The following is a 20,000-nucleotide window of genomic DNA, read 5'->3' on the forward strand; positions in this document are numbered from 1 at the left end:
TTCCCCCTCACACTGTCCCTCTCTCGTCTCCCCCCTCACACTGTCCCTCTCTCTCTCCCCCTCACACTGTCCCTCTCTCTCTCCCTCTCATCCCTCTCCCTCCCCCCCTCTCTCTCTCTCCCCTCTCCCTCTCTCTCTCCTCCCCTCTCCCTCTCTCTCTCCCTCTCTCCCTCTCTCTCTCCCTCTCTCCCGTCTCCCTCTCTCTCTCTCCCTCCCCTCTCCCTCTCCCTCTCTCTCTCCCCTCCCCCTCTCCCTCTCTCTCTCCCTCTATCCCTCTCCCTCTCTCTCTCTCTCTCTCCCTCTCTCCCCGTCTCCCTCTCTCTCTCCCTCCCTCACTCCCTCTCCCTCTCTCCCTCCCCCTCTCTCTCTCTCCCTCCCTCCCCTCTCCCTCTCTCTCTCTCCCTCCTCCCCGTCTCCCCTCTCTCTCTCTGTCTCCCTCACTCCTCTCCCTCTCTCTCTCTCTCTCTCCCTCTCTCTCTCTCTCTCCTCACTCCCTCTCTCTCTCTCTCCCTCTCTCTCTCCCTCTCTCTCTCTCCCTCCCTCACTCCCTCTCCTCTCTCCCTCCCCTCCTCTCCCTCCCCTCTCTCTCTCTCTCCCTCACTCCCTCTCTCCCTCTCCTCTCTCCCTCCCCCTCTCTCTCTCTCTCCCTCTCTCTCCCTCCCTCACTCCCTCCCCCTCTCTCTCCCTCCCCCTCTCTCTCTCTCTCCCTGCACTAACTCACAGTTGTCTCTGGATTTCAGGAAATAACTCACTTTGGAACAAGCAATACCTGATCCCGTGTTTGATTATTTTGGGAAACGCCTGCCAGGTCGCAGGTGGGGTGTAATGAGTGATCTCCCCTCCCTCTGGCTCTCTCCCTCTTGCCGAGCCCCTGAATTCTGTGTCCACTGGTTACCGACCCTCCTGTCTCCGAGGAACAGATTCTCCTTGTTCACTCCTCTCAAAACCCCTCGTAATTTCGAACCCCTCTGTTAAATCCCCTCGCGACCGTCTCTGCTCTGGGGCGAACAAGTCTCCAGTCTGCGGACAGACTGCTCCAGTCTCCAGTCTATAGACAGTCTGCTCCAGTCTCCAGTCTGCGGACAGTCCTGCTCCAGTCTCAGTCTGCGGACAGTCTGCTCCAGTCTCCAGTCTATAGACAGTCTGCTCCAGTCTCCAGTCTGCGGACAGACTGCTACAGTCTCCAGTCTATAGACAGTCTGCTCCAGTCCTCCAGTCTGCGGACAGTCTGCTCCAGTCTCCAGTCTACGGACAGACTGCTCCAGTCTCCAGTCTGCGGACAGTCTGCTCCAGTCTCCAGTCTGCGGGACAGGACTGCTCCAGTCTCCAGTCTGCGGACAGTCTGCTCCAGTCTCCAGTCTACGGACAGTCTGCTCCAGTCTCCAGTCTGCGGAGAGTCTGCTCCAGTCTCAGTCTGCGGACAGACTGCTCCAGTCTCCAGTCTGCGACAGTCTGCTCCAGTCTCCAGTCTATAGACAGTCTGCTCCAGTCTCCAGTCTTCAGACAGTCTGCTCCAGTCCTCAGTCTGCGGACAGTCTGCTCCAGTCTCCAGTCTATAGACAGTCTGCTCAGTCTCCAGTCTTCAGACAGACTGCTCCAGTCTCCAGTCTGCGGACAGTCTGCTCCAGTCTCCAGTCTATAGACAGTCTGCTCCAGTCTCCAGTCTTCAGACAGTCTGCTCAGTCTCCAGTCTGCGGACAGACTGCTCCAGTCTCCAGTCTACGGACAGTCTGCTCCAGTCTCCAGTCTATAGACAGTCTGCTCCAGTCTCCAGTCTTCAGACAGTCTGCTCCAGTCTCCAGTCTGCGGACAGACTGCTCCAGTCTCAGTCTGCGGACAGTCTGCTCCAGTCTCCAGTCTATAGACAGTCTGCTCCAGTCTCCAGTCTTCAGACAGACTGCTCCAGTCTCCAGTCTGCGGACAGTCTGCTCCAGTCTCCAGTCTATAGACAGTCTGCTCAGTCTCCAGTCTTCAGACAGTCTGCTCCAGTCTCCAGTCTGCGGACAGACTGCTCCAGTCTCCAGTCTACGGACAGTCTGCTCCAGTCTCCAGTCTATAGACAGTCTGCTCCAGTCTCCAGTCTCAGACAGACTGCTCCAGTCTCCAGTCTGCGGACAGTCTGCTCCAGTCTCCAGTCTATAGACAGTCTGCTCCAGTCTCCAGTCTTCAGACAGTCTGCTCAGTCTCCAGTCTACGGACAGTCTGCTCCAGTCTCCAGTCTGCGGGGGACAGTCTGCTCCAGTCTCCAGTCTGCGGACAGTCTGCTCCAGTCTCCAGTCTGCGGACAAACTTCTCCAGTCTCCAGTCTACGGACAGACTGCTCCAGTCTCCAGTCTACGGACAGTCTGCTCCAGTCTCCAGTCTGCGGACAGTCTGTTCAGTCTCCAGTCTGCGGACAGTCTGCTCCAGTCTCCAGTCTGCGGACAGACTGCTCCAGTCTCCAGTCTGCGGACAGTCTGCTCCAGTCTCCAGTCTGCGGACAGACTGCTCCAGTCTCCAGTCTGCGGACTGTCTGCTCCAGTCTCCAGTCTGCGGACAGACTGCTCCAGTCTCCAGTCTGCGGACAGTCTGCTCCAGTCTCCAGTCTACGGACAGTCTGCTCCAGTCTCCAGTCTGCGGACAGTCTGCTCCAGTCTCCAGTCTACGGACAGTCTGCTCCAGTCTCCAGTCTATAGACAGTCTGCTCCAGTCTCCAGTCTATAGACAGTCTGCTCCAGTCTCCAGTCTATAGACAGTCTGCTCCAGTCTCCAGTCTACGGACAGTCTGCTCCAGTCTCCAGTCTATAGACAGTCTGCTCCAGTCTCCAGTCTGCGGACAGTCTGCTCCAGTCTCCAGTCTATAGACAGTCTGCTCCAGTCTCCAGTCTCCGGACAGTCTGTTCCAGTCTCCAGTCTATAGACAGACTGTTCCAGTCTCCAGTCTGCGGACAGTCTGCTCCAGTCTCCAGTCTGCGGGCCAGTCTGCTCCAGTCTCCAGTCTATAGACAGTCTGCTCCAGTCTCCAGTCTACGGACAGTCTGCTCCAGTCTCCAGTCAAAAGACAGTCTGCTCCAGTCTCCAGTCTGCGGACAGTCTGCTCCAGTCTCCAGTCTATAGACAGTCTGCTCCAGTCTCCAGTCTCCGGACAGTCTGTTCCAGTCTCCAGTCTATAGACAGACTGTTCCAGTCTCCAGTCTGCGGACAGTCTGCTCCAGTCTCCAGTCTGCGGGCAGTCTGCTCCAGTCTCCAGTCTATAGACAGTCTGCTCCAGTCTCCAGTCTACGGACAGTCTGCTCCAGTCTCCAGTCAAAAGACAGTCTGCTCCAGTCTCCAGTCTGCGGACAGTCTGCTCCAGTCTCCAGTCAAAAGACAGTCTGCTCCAGTCTGCAGTCTACGGACAGTCTGCTCCAGTCTCCAGTCTGCGGACAGACTGCTCCAGTCTCCAGTCTGCGGACAGTCTGCTCCAGTCTCCAGTCTACGGACAGTCTGCTCCAGTCTCCAGTCTATAGACAGACTGCTCCAGTCTCCAGTCTGCGGACAGTCTGCTCAGTCTCCAGTCTGCGGACAGTCTGCTCCAGTCTCCAGTCTATAGACAGACTGCTCCAGTCTCCAGTCTGCGACAGACTGCTCCAGTCTCCAGTCTACGGACAGTCTGCTCCAGTCTCCAGTCTATAGACAGTCTGCTCCAGTCTCCAGTCTTCAGACAGTCTGCTCCAGTCTCCAGTCTGCGGACAAACTGCTCCAGTCTCCAGTCTGCGGACAGTCTGCTCCAGTCTCCAGTCTGCGGACAGACTGCTCCAGTCTCCAGTCTGCGGACAGTCTGCTCCAGTCTCCAGTCTGCGGACAGTCTGCTCCAGTCTCCAGTCTATAGACAGTCTGCTCCAGTCTCCAGTCTATAGACAGACTGCTCAGTCTCCAGTCTATAGACAGACTGCTCCAGTCTCCAGTCTATAGACAGTCTGCTCCAGTCTCCAGTCTATAGACAGTCTGCTCCAGTCTCCAGTCTATAGACAGTCTGCTCCAGTCTCCAGTCTATAGACAGTCTGCTCCAGTCCTCCAGTCTGCGGACAGTCTGCTCAGTCTCCAGTCTGCGGACAGTCTGCTCCAGTCTCCAGTCTGCGGACAGACTGCTCCAGTCTCCAGTCTATAGACAGTCTGCTCCAGTCTCCAGTCTCCGGACAGTCTGCTCCAGTCTCCAGTCTGCGGACAGTCTGCTCCAGTCTCCAGTCTATAGACAGTCTGCTCCAGTCTCCAGTCTGCGGACAGTCTGCTCCAGTCTCCAGTCTGCGGACAGACTGCTCCAGTCTCCAGTCTATAGACAGTCTGCTCCAGTCTCCAGTCTTCAGACAGTCTGCTCCAGTCTCCAGTCTGCGGACAAACTGCTCCAGTCTCCAGTCTATAGACAGTCTGCTCCAGTCTCCAGTCTGCGGACAGTCTGCTGCAGTCTCCAGTCTGCGGACAGTCTGCTCCAGTCTCCAGTCTGCGGACAGACTGCTCCAGTCTCCAGTCTGCGGACAGTCTGCTCCAGTCTCCAGTCTGCGGACAGTCTGCTCCAGTCTCCAGTCTGCGGACAAACTGCTCCAGTCTCCAGTCTGCGGACAGTCTGCTCCAGTCTCCAGTCTGCGGACAGACTGCTCCAGTCTCCAGTCTGCGGACAGTCTGCTCAGTCTCCAGTCTGCGGACAGACTGCTCCAGTCTCCAGTCTGCGGACAGTCTGCTCCAGTCTCCAGTCTATAGGACAGTCTGGGGCTCCAGTCTCCAGTCTGCGGACAGACTGCTCCAGTCTCCAGTCTGCGGACAGTCCCCATCTCCAGTCTGCGGACAGTCTGCTCCAGACTCCAGATATAGACAATCTGCTCCAGTCTCCAGTCTGCGTACAGTCTGCTCCAGTCTCCAGTCTATAGACAGTCTGCTCCAGTCTCCAGTCTGCGGACAGACTGCTCCAGTCTCCAGTCTGCGGACAGTCTGCTCCAGTCTCCAGTCTGCTCCAGTCTCAGTCTGCGGACAGACTGCTCCAGTCTCCAGTCTGCGGACAGTCTGCTCCAGTCTCCAGTCTACGGACAGACTGCTCCAGACTCCAGCCTATAGACAGACTGCTCCAGACTCCAGCCTATAGACAGACTGCTCCAGACTCCAGCCGATAGACAGACTGCTCCAGACTGCAGCCTGTCGACAGACTGCTCCAGACTCCAGCCTGTAGACAGACTGCTCCAGACTCCAGCCGATAGACAGACTGCTCCAGACTCCAGCCAAGAGACAGACTGCTCCAGACTCCAGCCTGCAGACAGACTGCTCCAGACTCCAGCCGATAGACAGACTGCTCCAGACTCCAGCCCTGTAGACAGACTGCTCCAGACTCCAGCCGATATACAGACTGCTCCAGACTCCAGCCGATAGACAGACTGCTCCAGACTCGAGCCGATAGACAGACTGCTCCAGACTCCAGCCGATAGACAGACTGCTCCAGACTCCAGCCGATAGACAGACTGCTCAGATTCCAGCCGATAGACAGACTGCTCCAGACTCCAGCCGATAGACAGACTGCTCCAGACTCCAGCCTACAGACAGACTGCTCCAGACTCCAGCCTTTGGACAGACTGCTCCAGACTCCAGCCTGTAGACAGACTGCTCCAGACTCCAGCCTATAGACAGACTGCTCCAGACTCCAGCCTGTGGACAGACTGCTCCAGACTCCAGCGTGTGGACAGACTGCTCCAGACTCCAGCGTGTAGACAGACTGCTCCAGACTCCAGCCTGTAGACAGACTGCTCCAGACTCCAGCCTGTAGACAGACCTGCTCCAGACTCCAGCCTGTAGACAGACTGCTCCAGACTCCAGCCTGTGGACAGACTGCTCCAGACTCCAGCCTGTAGACAGACTGCTCCAGACTCCAGCCGGTAGACAGACTGCTCCAGACTCCAGCCTGTGGACAGACTGCTCCAGACTCCAGCCGGTAGACAGACTGCTCCAGACTCCAGTCTATGGACAGACTGCTCCAGACTCCAGCCGATAGACAGACTGCTCCAGACTCCAGCCTGTGGACAGACTGCTCCAGACTCCAGCCTGTGGACAGACTGCTCCAGACTCCAGCCGATAGACAGACTGCTCCAGTCACCAGTCTACGGACAGTCTGCTCCAGACTCCAGCCGACAGACAGAATGCTCCAGACCTCTAGCCGATAGACAGACTGCTCCAGACTCCAGCCTGCAGACAGAATGCTCCAGACTCCAGCCTGTGGACAGACTGCTCCAGACTCCAGCCTGTGGACAGACTGCTCCAGACTCCAGCCTGAGGACAGACTGCTCCACACTCCAGCCAGTAGACAGACTGCTCCAGACTTCAGCCGACAGACAGACTGCTCCAGACTCCAGCCTGTGGACAGACTGCTCCAGACTTCAGCCGATAGACAGACTGCTCCAGACTTCAGCCTGTGGACAGACTGCTCCAGACTCCAGCCTGGAGACAGACTGCTCCAGACTCCAGCCTGTAGACAGACTGCTCCAGACTCCAGCCTGTAGACAGACTGCTCCAGACTCCAGCCTGTAGACAGACTGCTCCAGACTCCAGCCTGTGGACAGACTGCTCCAGACTCCAGCCTGCAGACAGACTGCTCCAGACTCCAGCCTGCAGACAGACAGCTCCAGACTCCAGCCTGTCGACAGACTGCTCCAGACTCCAGCCTGTAGACAGACTGCTCCAGACTCCAGCCTGTGGACAGACTGCTCCAGACTCCAGCCTGTGGACAGACTGCTCAGTCTCCAGTCTGCGGACAGACTGCTCAGACTCCAGCCTGTGGACAGACTGCTCCAGACTCCAGCCTGTGGACAGACTGCTCCAGACTCCAGCCGATAGACAGACTGCTCCAGACTTCAGCCTGGAGACAGACAGCTCCAGACTCCAGCCGATAGACAGACTGCTCCAGACTCCAGCCTGTAGACAGACTGCTCCAGACTCCAGCCTGCAGACAGACTGCTCCAGACTCCAGCCTGTAGACAGACTGCTCCAGACTCCAGCCTGTACACAGACTGCTCCAGACTCCTGCCTGTCGACAGACTGCTCCAGACTCCAGCCTGTGGACAGACTGCTCCAGACTCCAGCCTGCAGACAGACTGCTCCAGACTCCAGCCTGCAGACAGACTGCTCCAGACTCCAGCCTGTAGACAGACTGTTCCAGACTCCAGCCTGTGGACAGACCTGCTCCAGACTCCAGCCGGTAGACAGACTGCTCCAGACTCCAGCCTGTCGACAGACTGCTCCAGACTCCAGCCTATAGACAGACTGCTCCAGACTCCAGCCTGTGGACAGTCTGCTCCAGACTCCAGCCGATAGACAGACTGCTCCAGACTCCAGCCTGTGGACAGTCTGCTCCAGACTCCAGCCGATAGACAGACTGCTCCAGACTCCAGCCGCTAGACAGACTGCTCCAGACTCCAGCCTGTCGACAGACTGCTCCAGACTCCAGCCTATAGACAGACTGCTCCAGACTCCAACCTGTGGACAGTCTGCTCCAGACTCCAGCCGATAGACAGACTGCTCCAGACTCCATCCTGTAGACAGACTGCTCCAGACTCCAGCCTGCCGACAGACTGCTCCAGACTCCATCCTGTAGACAGACTGCTCCAGACTCCAGCCTGTGGACAGACTGCTCCAGACTCCAGCCTGTCGACAGACTGCTCCAGACTCCAGCCGGTAGACAGACTGCTCCAGACTCCAGTCTATGGACAGACTGCTCCAGACTCCAGCCGATAGACAGACTGCTCCAGACTCCAGCCTGTGGTCAGACTGCTCCAGACTCCAGCCTGTGGACAGACTGCTCCAGTCACCAGTCTACGGACAGTCTGCTCCAGACTCCAGCCGACAGACAGACTGCTCCAGACTCCAGCCGATAGACAGACTGCTCCAGACTCCAGCCTGTAGACAGACTGCTCCAGACTCCAGCCTGTGGACAGACTGCTCAGACTCCAGCCTGTGGACAGACTGCTCCAGACTCCAGCCTGTAGACAGACTGCTCCACACTCCAGCCTGTAGACAGACTGCTCCAGACTTCAGCCGATAGACAGACTGCTCCAGACTCCTGCCTGTGGACAGACTGCTCCAGACTCCAGCCTGTAGACAGACTGCTCCAGACTCCAGCCTGTAGACAGACTGCTCCAGACTCCAGCCTGTAGACAGACTGCTCCAGACTCCAGCCTGTAGACAGACTGCTCCAGACTCCAGCCGTTAGACAGACTGCTCCAGACTCCAGCCTGCAGACAGACTGCTCCAGACTCCAGCCTGTAGACAGACTGCTCCAGACTCCAGCCTGTGGACAGACTGCTCCAGACTCCAGCCTGCAGACAGACTGCTCCAGACTCTAGCCTGTAGACAGACTGCTCCAGACTCCAGCCTGTAGACAGACTGCTCCAGACTCCAGCCTGCAGACAGACTGCTCCAGACTCCAGCCTGTGGACAGACTGCTCCAGACTCCAGCCTGCAGACAGACTGCTCCAGACTCCAGCTGTAGACAGACTGCTGCAGACTCCAGCCTGTGGACAGACTGCTCCAGACTCCAGTCTATAGACAGACTGCTCCAGACGCCAGCCTGCAGACAGACTGCTCCAGACTCCAGCCTGCAGACAGACTGCTCCAGACTCCAGCCTGCGGACAGACTGCTCCAGACTCCAGCCTGTGGACAGAATGCTCCAGACTCCAGCCTGTGGACAGAATGCTCCAGACTCCAGCCGATAGACAGACTGCTCCAGACTCCAGCCGATAGACAGACTGCTCCAGACTCCAGCCTGTAGACAGACTGCTCCAGTCTCCAGCCTACAGACAGACTGCTCCAGACTCCAGCCTGTAGACAGACTGCTCCAGACTCCAGCCTGTAGACAGACTGCTCCAGACTCCAGCCGTTGGACAGACTGCTCCAGACTCCAGCCGGTAGACAGACTACTCCAGACTCCAGCCGGTAGACAGACTGCTCCAGACTCCAGCCTGTAGACAGACTGCTCCAGACTCCAGCCGATAGACAGACTGCTCCAGACTCCAGCCTGTGGACAGACTGCTCAGACTCCAGCCTGTGGACAGACTGCTCCAGACTCCAGCCTGTCGACAGACTGCTCCAGACTCCAGCCTGTAGACAGACTGCTCCAGACTCCAGCCTGTAGACAGACTGCTCCAGACTCCAGCCTGTAGACAGACTGCTCCAGACTCCAGCCGATGGACAGACTGCTCCAGACTCCAGCCTATAGACAGACTGCTCCAGCCTCCAGCGTGTAGACAGACTGCTCCAGACTCCAGCCGAAAGACAGACTGCTCCAGACTCCAGCCTATAGACAGAGTGCTCCAGACTCCAGCCTGTTGACAGACTGATCCAGACTCCAGCCTGTAGACAGATTGCTCCAGACTCCTGCAGACAGACTGCTCCAGACTCCAGCCGATAGACAGACTGCTCCAGACTCCAGCCTATAGACAGACTGCTCCAGACTCCAGCCTATAGACAGAGTGCTCCAGCCTCCAGCGTGCAGACAGACTGCTCCAGACTCCAGCGATAGACAGACTGCTCCAGACTCCAGCCTGTGGACAGACTGCTCCAGCTCCAGCCTGCCGACAGACTGCTCCAGACTCCAGCCTGTGGACAGACTGCTCCAGACTCCAGCCTGTAGACAGACTGCTCCAGACTCCAGCCTGTGGACAGACTGCTCCAGTCTCCAGCCTGTAGACAGACTGCTCCAGACTCCAGCCTGTAGACAGACTGCTCCAGACTCCAGCCTGTGGACAGACTGCTCCAGACTCCAGCCTGTAGACAGACTGCTCCAGACTCCAGCCTGTAGACAGACTGCTCCAGACTCCAGCCTGTGGACAGACTGCTCCAGACTCCAGCCTGCCGACAGACTGCTCCAGACTCCAGCCTGTGGACAGACTGCTCCAGACTCCTGCCTGTAGACAGACTGCTCCAGACTCCAGCCTGTGACAGACTGCTCCAGACTCCAGCCTGTAGACAGACTGCTCCAGACTCCAGCCTGTAGACAGACTGCTCCAGACTCCAGCCTGTTGACAGACTGATCCAGACTCCAGCCTGTAGACAGATTGCTCCAGACTCCTGCAGACAGACTGCTCCAGACTCCAGCCTATAGACAGACTGCTCCAGACTCCAGCCTGTTGACAGACTGATCCAGACTCCAGCCTGTAGACAGATTGCTCCAGACTCCTGCAGACAGACTGCTCCAGACTCCAGCCGATCGACAGACTGCTCCAGACTCCAGCCTATAGACAGACTGCTCCAGACTCCAGCCTATAGACAGAGTGCTCCAGCCTCCAGCGTGCAGACAGACTGCTCCAGACTCCAGCCTGCAGACAGACTGCTCCAGACTCCAGCCTGTGGACAGACTGCTCCAGACTCCAGCCTGTCGACAGACTGCTCCAGACTCCAGCCTGTAGACAGACTGCTCCAGACTCCAGCCTGTGGACAGACTGCTCCAGACTCCAGCCTGTGGACAGACTGCTCCAGACTCCAGCCTGTCGACAGACTGCTCCAGACTCCAGCCTGTGGACAGACTGCTCCAGACTCCAGCCTGTAGACAGACTGCTCCAGACTCCAGCCTGTCGACAGACTGCTCCAGACTCCAGCCTGTAGACAGACTGCTCCAGACTCCAGCCTGTAGACAGACTGCTCCAGACTCCAGCCTGTGGACAGACTGCTCCAGACTCCAGCCTGTGGACAGACTGCTCCAGACTCCAGCCTGTAGACAGACTGCTCCAGACTCCAGCCTGTGGACAGACTGCTCCAGTCTCCAGCCTGTAGACAGACTGCTCCAGACTCCAGCCTGTAGACAGACTGCTCCAGACTCCAGCCTGTAGACAGACTGCTCCAGACTCCAGCCTGTAGACAGACTGCTCCAGACTCAGCCTGCAGACAGACTGCTCCAGACTCCAGCCTGTGGACAGACTGCTCCAGACTCCAGCCTGTAGACAGACTGCTCCAGACTCCAGCCTGTAGACAGACTGCTCCAGACTCCAGCCTGTAGACAGACTGCTCCAGACTCCAGCCTGTCGACAGACTGCTCCAGACTCCAGCCTGCAGACAGACTGCTCCAGACTCCAGCCTGTGGACAGACTGCTCCAGACTCCAGCCTGCGGACAGACTACTCCAGACTCCAGCCTGCAGACAGTCTGCTCCAGACTCCAGCCTGTCGACAGACTGCTCCAGACTCCAGCCTGTCGACAGACTGCTCCAGACTGCAGCCTGCAGACAGACTGCTCCAGACTCCAGCCTGTAGACAGACTGCTCCAGACTCCAGCCTGCAGACAGACTGCTCCAGACTCCAGCCTGTCGACAGACTGCTCCAGACTCCAGCCTGCGGACAGACTGCCCAGACTCCAGCCTGCGGACAGACTGCTCCAGACTCCAGCCTGTGGACAGACTGCTCCAGACTCCAGCCTGTGGACAGACTGCTCCAGACTCCAGCCTGTCGACAGACTGCTCCAGACTCCAGCCTGTCGACAGACTGCTCCAGACTGCAGCCTGCAGACAGACTGCTCCAGACTCCAGCCGGTAGACAGACTGCTCCAGACTCCAGCCTGTAGACAGACTGCTCCAGACTCCAGCCTGTGGACAGACTGCTCCAGACTCCAGCCTGTCGACAGACTGCTCCAGACTCCAGCCTGTAGACAGTCTGCTCCAGACTCCAGGCCTGTGGACAGACTGCTCCAGACTCCAGCCTGTGGACAGACTGCCCCAGACTCCAGCCTGCGGACAGACTGCTCCAGACTCCAGCCTGCGGACAGACTGCCCCAGACTCCAGCCTGCGGACAGACTGCTCCAGACTCCAGCCTGTGGACAGACTGCTCCAGACTCCAGCCTGTGGACAGACTGCTCCAGACTCCAGCCTGTGGACAGACTGCTCCAGACTCCAGCCTGCGGACAGACTACTCCAGACTCCAGCCTGCAGACAGTCTGCTCCAGACTCCAGCCTGTTGACAGACTGCTCCAGACTCCAGCCGATAGACAGACTGCTCCAGACTCCAGCCTGTCGACAGACTGCTCCAGACTCCAGCCTGTAGACAGTCTGCTCCAGACTCCAGCCTGTGGACAGACTGCTCCAGACTGCAGCCTGCAGACAGACTGCTCCAGACTCCAGCCTGTAGACAGTCTGCTCCAGACTCCAGCCTGTGGACAGACTGCTCCAGACTCCTGCCTGTAGACAGACTGCTCCAGACTCCAGCCTGCGGACAGACTGCCCCAGACTCCAGCCTGTGGACAGACTGCTCCAGACTCCAGCCTGTGGACAGACTGCTCCAGACTCCAGCTTGTGGACAGTCTGCTCCAGACTCCAGCCTGTGGACAGACTGCTCCAGACTCCAGCCGGTAGACAGACTGCTCCAGACTCTCCACAGCCCCGGGTCTGACTGACGCTGATACCCTCTTTGTTTTGAAGGTTCGGAGATTCGGGCAGATGTTGGGACAGATGTGCTCCTGCCTGCCACAGTGACCCTGGAGGTATTGAAACCGCGAAGGTTTACTGGCAGAACGGCCCCCTGGTGGCCTGGTACACGAACGGGGTCTCGGAGATTCCCGGCTACAAGAGCTCGCACTACAGAGGCGCACAGACACCTTCCCCGGGGAATTCAACCGTGGGAACCTCTCACTGAGCATCAGGAGGGTGCAGGAGAACGACACTGGGGAATATCAGTGTATAGTCATCAGGAGAGTCAAACGGCAGATATCGTGGACATAACACTGACCGTGACAGGCGAGTGTGCATCCCTCCGTCCCTCCGTCCCTCACTCCCCTCCCTCACTCCCTCACTCACTCACTCCCTCACTCCCTCACTCACTCACTCACTCACTCACTCACTCACTCACTCACTCACTAACACTGACCGTGACAGGCGAGTGTGCTCCCTCCCTCCCTCACTCACTCACTCACTCACTCACTCACTCACATCACTCCCTCACTCCCTCCCTCACTCACTAACACTGACCGTGACAGGCGAGTGTGCTCCCTCCGTCCCTCACTCACTCACTCACTCCCTCCCTCACTCACTAACACTGACCGTGACACTGGGGAATATCAGTGTATCGTCATCAAGGAGAGTCAAACGCAGATATCGTGGACATAACACTGACCGTGACAGGCGAGTGTGCTCCCTCACTCACTCACTCACTCACTCACTCACTCACTCACTAACACTGACCGTGACAGGCGAGTGTGCTCCCTCACTCACTCACTCACTCACTCACTCACTAACACTGACCGTGACAGGCGAGTGTGCTCCTCACTCACTCACTCCCTCACTCACTCCTAACACTGACCGTGACAGGCGAGTCTGCTCCCTCCGTCCCTCCCTCCCTCACTCACTCACTCCCTCACTCACTCACTCACTCACTCACTCACTAACACTGACCGTGACAGGCGAGTGTGCTCCCTCACTCACTCACTCCCTCACTCACTCCCTAACACTGACCGTGACAGGCGAGTGTGCTCCCTGCGTCCCTCCCTCACTCCCTCACTCACTCACTCCCTCACTAACACTGACCGTGACAGGCGAGTGTGCTCCCTCACTCACTCACTCCCTCACTCACTCACTCCCTCACTCACTCACTCACTCACTCCCTAACACTGACCGTGACAGGCGAGTGTGCTCCCTCACTCACTCACTCACTCACTCCCTCACTCACTCACTCACTCACTCACTAACACTGACCGTTACAGGCGAGTGTGCTCCTCACTCACACTCACTCACTCACTCACTCACTCACTCACTCACTAACACTGACCGTGACAGGCGAGTGTGCTCCCTCCGTACCTCCTCACTCCCTCCCTCACTCACTCACTCACTAACACTGACCGTGACAGGCAAGTGTGCTCCCTCCGTCACTCCCTCACTCACTCACTCACTCACTCACTCCCTCACTCCCTCCCTCACTCACTAACACTGACCGTTACAGGCGAGTGTGCTCCCTCCGTCCCTTCCCTCACTCCCTCACTCACTCACTCACTCACTCCCTCACTCACTAACACTGACCGTTACAGGCGAGTGTGCTCCCTCCGTCCCTCCCTCACTCACTCACTCACTCCCTAACACTGACCGTGACAGGCGAGTCTGTTGCCTCCCTCCGTCCCTCACTCCCTCCATCCCTCACTCACTCACTCACTAACACTGACCGTTACAGGCGAGTGTGCTCACCCGCTCTGCTCCTCCATCCCTCACTCACTCACTCCCTCACTCACTCCCTCCCTCCCTCACTCACTCACTAACACTGATCGTTACAGGCGAGTGTGCTCCCTCCCTCCCTCACTCACCCCTCCCTCACTCACTCACTCCCTCCCTCCCTCACTCACTCACTAACACTGACCGTGACAGGCGAGTGTGCTCCCTCCGTCCCTCCCTCCCTCACTCCCTCACTCACTCACTCACTAACACTGACCGTTACAGGCGAGTCTGCTCACTCCCCTCACTCACTCACTCACTCACATCCCTCACTCACTAACACTGACCGTTACAGGCGAGTCTGCTCCCTCCGTCCCTCCCTCACTCCCTCCCTCCCTCCGTCCTCACTCCCTCACTCACTCACTCACTCCCTAACACTGACCGTTACAGGCGAGTGTGCTCCCCTCCCTCCGTCCCTCACTCCCTCACTCCCTCACTCACTCATTCACTCACTCACTCCCTAACACTGACCGTTACAGGCGAGTCTGCTCCCTCCCTCCGTCCCTCACTCCCTCACTCACTCCCTCACTCACTAACACAGACCGTTACAGGCGAGTGTGCTCCCTCCCTCCGTCCCTCACTCCCTCACTCACTCCCTCACACTAACACTGACCGTTACAGGCGAGTGTGCTCCCTCCCTCCCTCCCTCCCTCCTCCCTCCCTCCCCAACACTGACCGTTACAGGCGAGTCTGCTCCCTCCCTCCCCTCCCTCACTCACTCACTCACTCACGTCACTCCCTCCCTCACTCACTCACTCACCACTAACACTGACCGTTACAGGCGAGTCTGCTCCCTCCCTCCCTCCATCCCTCCGTCCCTCCCTCATTCACTCCCCTAACACTGACCGTTACAGGCGAGTCTGCTCCCTCCGTCCTTCCCTCACTCCCTCACTCCCCTCCGTCCCTCACTCCCTCACTCACTCACTCACTCACTCCCTCCCTCCCTCACTCACTCACTCACTCACTCCCTCACTCACTAACACTGACCGTTACAGGCGAGTCTGCTCCCTCCGTCCCTCCTCCCTCACTCCTCCCTCCGTCCCTCACTCCCTCACTCACTCACTCATCCCTAACACTGACCGTTACAGGCGAGTGTGCTCCTCCCTCCGTCCCTCACTCACTCACTCACTCACTCACTCCCTAACACTGACCGTTACAGGCGAGTCTGCTCCCTCCCCTCCGTCCCTCACTCCCTCACTCACTCCCTCACTCACTAACACAGACCGTTACAGGCGAGTGTGCTCCCTCCCTCCGTCCCTCACTCCCTCACTCACTCCCTCACTCACTAACACTGACCGTTACAGGCGAGTGTGCTCCCTCCCTCCCTCCCTCACTCCCTCACTCACTCACTCCCCAACACTGACCGTTACAGGCGAGTCTGCTCCCTCCCTCCCTCCCTCCCTCCCTCCCTCCCTCACTCCCTCACTCACTCACTCCCTAACACTGACCGTTACAGGCGAGTCTGCTCCCTCCCTCCCTCCCTCCCTCCCTCACTCACTCACTCACTCACTCTCTCCCTCACTCACTCACTCACTCACTCCCTCACTCACTAACACTGACCGTTACAGGCGAGTCTGCTCCCTCCCTCCGTCCCTCCCTCACGATCACTCCCTAACACTGACCGTTACAGGCGAGTCTGCTCCCTCCGTCCCTCCCTCACTCCCTCCCTCACTCCCTAACACTGACCGTTACAGGCGAGTCTGCTCCCTCCCTCCCTCCCTCCCTCACTCACTCCCTCACTCACTCACTCACTAACACTGACCGTTACAGGCGAGTCTGCTCCCTCCGTCCCTCCCCTCACTCCCTCCCTCACTCCCTAACACTGACCGTTACAGGCGAGTCTGCTCCCTCCCTCCCTCCCTCCCTCACTCACTCCCTCCCTCCCTCCCTCACTCCCTAACACTGACCGTTACAGGCGAGTCTGCTCCCTCCCTCCCTCCCTCCCTCACTCACTCCCTCACTCACTCACTCCCTAACACTGAACGTTACAGGCGAGTCTGCTCCCTCCGTCCCTCACTCCCTCACTCCCTCACTCCCTAACACTGACCGTTACAGGCGAGTCTGCTCCCTCCGTCCCTCACTCCCTCACTCCTCCGTCCCTCACTCCTCACTCCCTAACACTGACCGTTACAGGCGAGTCTGCTCCCTCCGTCCCTCCTCCCTCCCTCACTCCCTAACACTGACCGTGACAGGCGAGTCTGCTCCCTCCGTCCCTCACATCCCTCACTCCCTCCCTCACTCCCCTCCCTAACACTGACCGTTACAGGCGAGTCTGCTCCCTCCGTCCGTCCCTCCCTCACTCACTCCCTCACTCACTCACTCACTCACTCCCTAACACTGACCGTTACAGGCGAGTCTGCTCCCTCCGTCCGTCCCTCCCTCACTCACTCCCTCACTCACTCTCACTCACCTCCCTCCCTCACTCACTCCCTAACACTGACCGTGACAGGCGAGTCTGCTCCCTCCGTCCCTCACTCCCTCACTCCCTCCCTCACTCCCTCCCTAACACTGACCGTTACAGGCGAGTCTGCTCCCTCCGTCCGTCCCTCCCTCACTCACTCCCTCACTCACTCACTCACTCACCTCCCTAACACTGACCGTTACAGGCGAGTCTGCTCCCTCCGTCCGTCCCTCCCTCACTCACTCCCTCACTCACTCACTCCCTAACACTGACCGTTACAGGCGAGTCTGCTCCCTCCGTCCCTCACTCCCTCACTCACTCACTCACTCACTCCCTAACACTGACCGTTACAGACGAGTCTGCTCAGCCACTCTGCTCCCTCCGTCCCTCACTCCTCACTCACTCACTCACTCACTCCCTAACACTGACCGTTACAGGCGAGTCTGCTCCCTCCGTCCCTCACTCCCTCACTCACTCACTCACACACTCCCTAACACTAACCGTTACAGCGAGTCTGCTCCCTCCGTCCCTCACTCCCTCCGTCCCTCACTCCCTCACTCCCTAACACTGACCATTACAGGCGAGTCTGCTCCCTCCCTCCCTCCGTCCCTCACTCTCCCTCACTCACCCTCACTCCCTCACTCACTCCCTAACACTGACCATTACAGGCGAGTCTGCTCACCCACTCTGCTCCCTCCGTCCCTCACTCCCTCCCTCTCTCTCCCTCACCCTCTCTTTCTCTGCGAGTCTCTCCCTTCCTCTCTCTCTCTCTCTCCCCTCCCCCTCCTCTCTCTCACCCACCCCTCTCTATCTCTATCTCTCTCTCTCTCTCTCTCTCCTCCCTCTCCCTCTCCCTCTCCCTCTCCCCCTCTCTCTCTCTCTCCCCCCTCTCTCTCTCTCTCTCTCCTCCCTCTCCCTCTCCCTCTCCCCCTCTCTCTCTCTCTCTTCCCACCTCTCTCTCTCTCTCTCTCGCTCCCCACTCTCTCCCTCTCTCTCCTCTCTCTCTCTCTCCTCCCTCTCCCTCTCCCTCTCCCCCTCTCTCTCTCTCTCTTCCCACCTCTCTCTCTCTCTCTCTCTCTTCCACCTCTCTCTCTCTCTCTCTCTCGCTCCCCCACTCTCTCCCTCTCTCTCCCTCTCTCTCTCTCTCTCTCCTCCCTCTCCCTCTCCCTCTCCCCCTCTCTCTCTCTCTCTTCCCACCTCTCTCTCTCTCTCTCTCTCGCTCCCCCACTCTCTCCCTCTCTCTCCCTCTCTCTCTCTCTCCTCCCTCTCCCTCTCCCTCTCCCCCTCTCTCTCTCTCTCTTCCCACCTCTCTCTCTCTCTCTCTCTCTCTTCCCACCTCTCTCTCTCTCTCTCTCTCGCTCCCCCACTCTCTCCCTCTCTCTCCCTCTCTCTCTCTCTCTCTCCTCCCTCTCCCTCTCCCTCTCCCCTCTCTCTCTCTCTCTTCCCACCTCTCTCTCTCTCTCTCTCTCGCTCCCCCACTCTCTCCCTCTCTCTCCCTCTCTCTCTCTCTCTCTCCTCCCTCTCCCTCTCCCCCTCTCTCTCTCTCTCTCCCCCCCTCTCTCTCTCTCTCTCTCTCCTCCCTCTCCCTCTCCCTCTCCCCCTCTCTCTCTCTCTCTTCCCACCTCTCTCTCTCTCTCTCTATCGCTCCCCCACTCTCTCCCTCCCTCTCCTTCTCTCTCCCTCTCTCTACATGAATCACTAATTTATTCGATTTGAACTGTATTTAACAGAACCTGAGGTTGTCACTGAGACCAGTAACGTGACCAGACCCATTAAAATTATCAGAGGTATGAAATGTATCGCCCTCTCCCTCTCTCCCTCTCTCTTCCCCCCTCTCTCACTCCTCCTCGTCCTCCCTCTCCCTCTCTCTTCCCCCCTCTCTTCCCTCTCTCTCCCCCTCTCTCTCTTCCCCTCTCCCCCTCCCTCTCCTCCCCCTCTTCCCCTCTCCCTCCCTCTCTCCCTCTCTTCCCCTCTCCCTCCCTCTCTCTCCCTCTCTCTTCCCCCTCTCTCCTCTCTCTTCCCCCTCTCTCTCTTCCCCTCTCCCCCTCCCTCTCTCCCCCTCTTCCCCTCTCCCTCCCTCTCTCCCTCTCTTCGCCTCTCCCTCCCTCTCTCTCCCTCTCTCTTCCCCCCTCTCTCACTCCTCCTCTCCCTCTCTCTCTTCCCCTCTCTCTCTCCCCCTCTTCCCCTCTCCCTCTCCCCCTCCCTCTCCCTCTTCCCTCTCCCTCCCTCTCTCCCCCTCTTCCTCCCTCTCTCCCCCTCTTCCTCCCTCTTCCCTCCCTCTCTCTTCCCCCCTCTCTCACTCCTCCTCTCCCTCTCTCTCTTCCCCTCTCTCTCTCCACCTCTTCCCCTCTCCCTCTCCCCCTCTCTCTCCCTCTTCCCTCTCCCTCCCTCTCTCCCCCTCTTCCTCCCTCTCTCCCCCTCTCCTCCCTCTTCCCTCCCTCTCTCTCCCTCTCTCTTCCCCCTCTCTCACTCCTCCTCTCCCTCTCTCTCTTCCCCTCTCTCTCTCCACCTCTTCCCCTCTCCCTCTCCCCCTCTCTCTCCCTCTTCCCCTCTCCCTCCCTCTCCCCCTCTTCCTCCCTCTCTCCCCCTCTTCCTCCCTCTTCCCCTCTCCTCCCTCTCCCCCCTCTCCCTCCCCTTCCCCTCTCTCTCTCTCCCCCTCTTCCCCTCTCCCTCCCTCTCTCCCCCTCTCCCTCCCCCTCTTCCCCTCTCCCTCCTTCTCTCCCCTCTCTCTCCTCCTCACCCTCCCTCTCCCCCTCTCCCTCCCTCTCTCTCCCCCCTCTCGCTCTCCCCCTCTCCCCCTCTCTCTCTCTCTTCCTCTCTCTTGCCCCCTCTCTCTCTCCTCCTCTCCCTTCCTCTCCCCTCTCTCTCTCTCTCTCTCCCCTCTCCTCCTTCTCTCCCCCTCTCCCTCTCTCTTCCCCCCTCTCTCTCCTCCTCACCCTCCCTCTCTCTCTCCCCCTCTTCCCCTCTCCCTCCCTCTCTCTCCCCCTCTTCCCCTCTCTCTCTCTCTCTCCTCTCTCTTCCCCCTATCTCTCTCCTCCTCCTCCTCACTCTCCCTCCCTCTCTCTCTCCCCCTCTCCCTCCCTCTCTCTCTCTCCCTCCCTCTCTCCTCCCCCCTCTCTCTCTCCTCCTCTCCCTCCCTCTCTCTCTCCCTCTCTCTCTCTCTCTCTCTCCTCCCTCTCTCTCTCTCTCTGCCCCTCTCTCCCTCCTCTCTCTCTCTCTCTCTCTCCCCCTCTATCTATCTCTCTCCCTCTCTCTCTCCCTCTCTCTCTCTCCTCTCCCTCCCTCTCTCTCTCTCTGCCCCTCTCTCCCTCCTCTCTCTCTCTCTCTCTCCCCCTCTATCTATCTCCCTCGCTCTCCCTCTATCTATCTCTCTCCCTCGCTCTCCCTCTATCTATCTCTCTCCCTCGCTCTCCCTCTATCTATCTCTC

At 58.6% G+C, this 20,000-nt stretch overlaps 1 protein-coding gene across 1 annotated transcript in view; it reads left to right on the forward strand.

Annotated features, from left to right (window-relative positions):
- The window catches only part of LOC137312159 (uncharacterized), a 77,500-nt gene that overhangs the window by 3,718 nt on the left and 53,782 nt on the right, over window positions 1–20,000 (forward strand). Inside the window, exons 2-4 of the mRNA XM_067978845.1 lie at window positions 741–815; window positions 12,396–12,710; window positions 18,303–18,359. Of these exons, the coding sequence (XP_067834946.1) occupies window positions 741–815; window positions 12,396–12,710; window positions 18,303–18,359 (447 nt within the window). The remainder of the gene's footprint in view (window positions 1–740; window positions 816–12,395; window positions 12,711–18,302; window positions 18,360–20,000) is intronic.

The sequence above is a fragment of the Heptranchias perlo genome, unplaced genomic scaffold, assembly GCF_035084215.1.
Source record: "Heptranchias perlo isolate sHepPer1 unplaced genomic scaffold, sHepPer1.hap1 HAP1_SCAFFOLD_400, whole genome shotgun sequence".
Taxonomy (NCBI): domain Eukaryota; kingdom Metazoa; phylum Chordata; class Chondrichthyes; order Hexanchiformes; family Hexanchidae; genus Heptranchias; species Heptranchias perlo.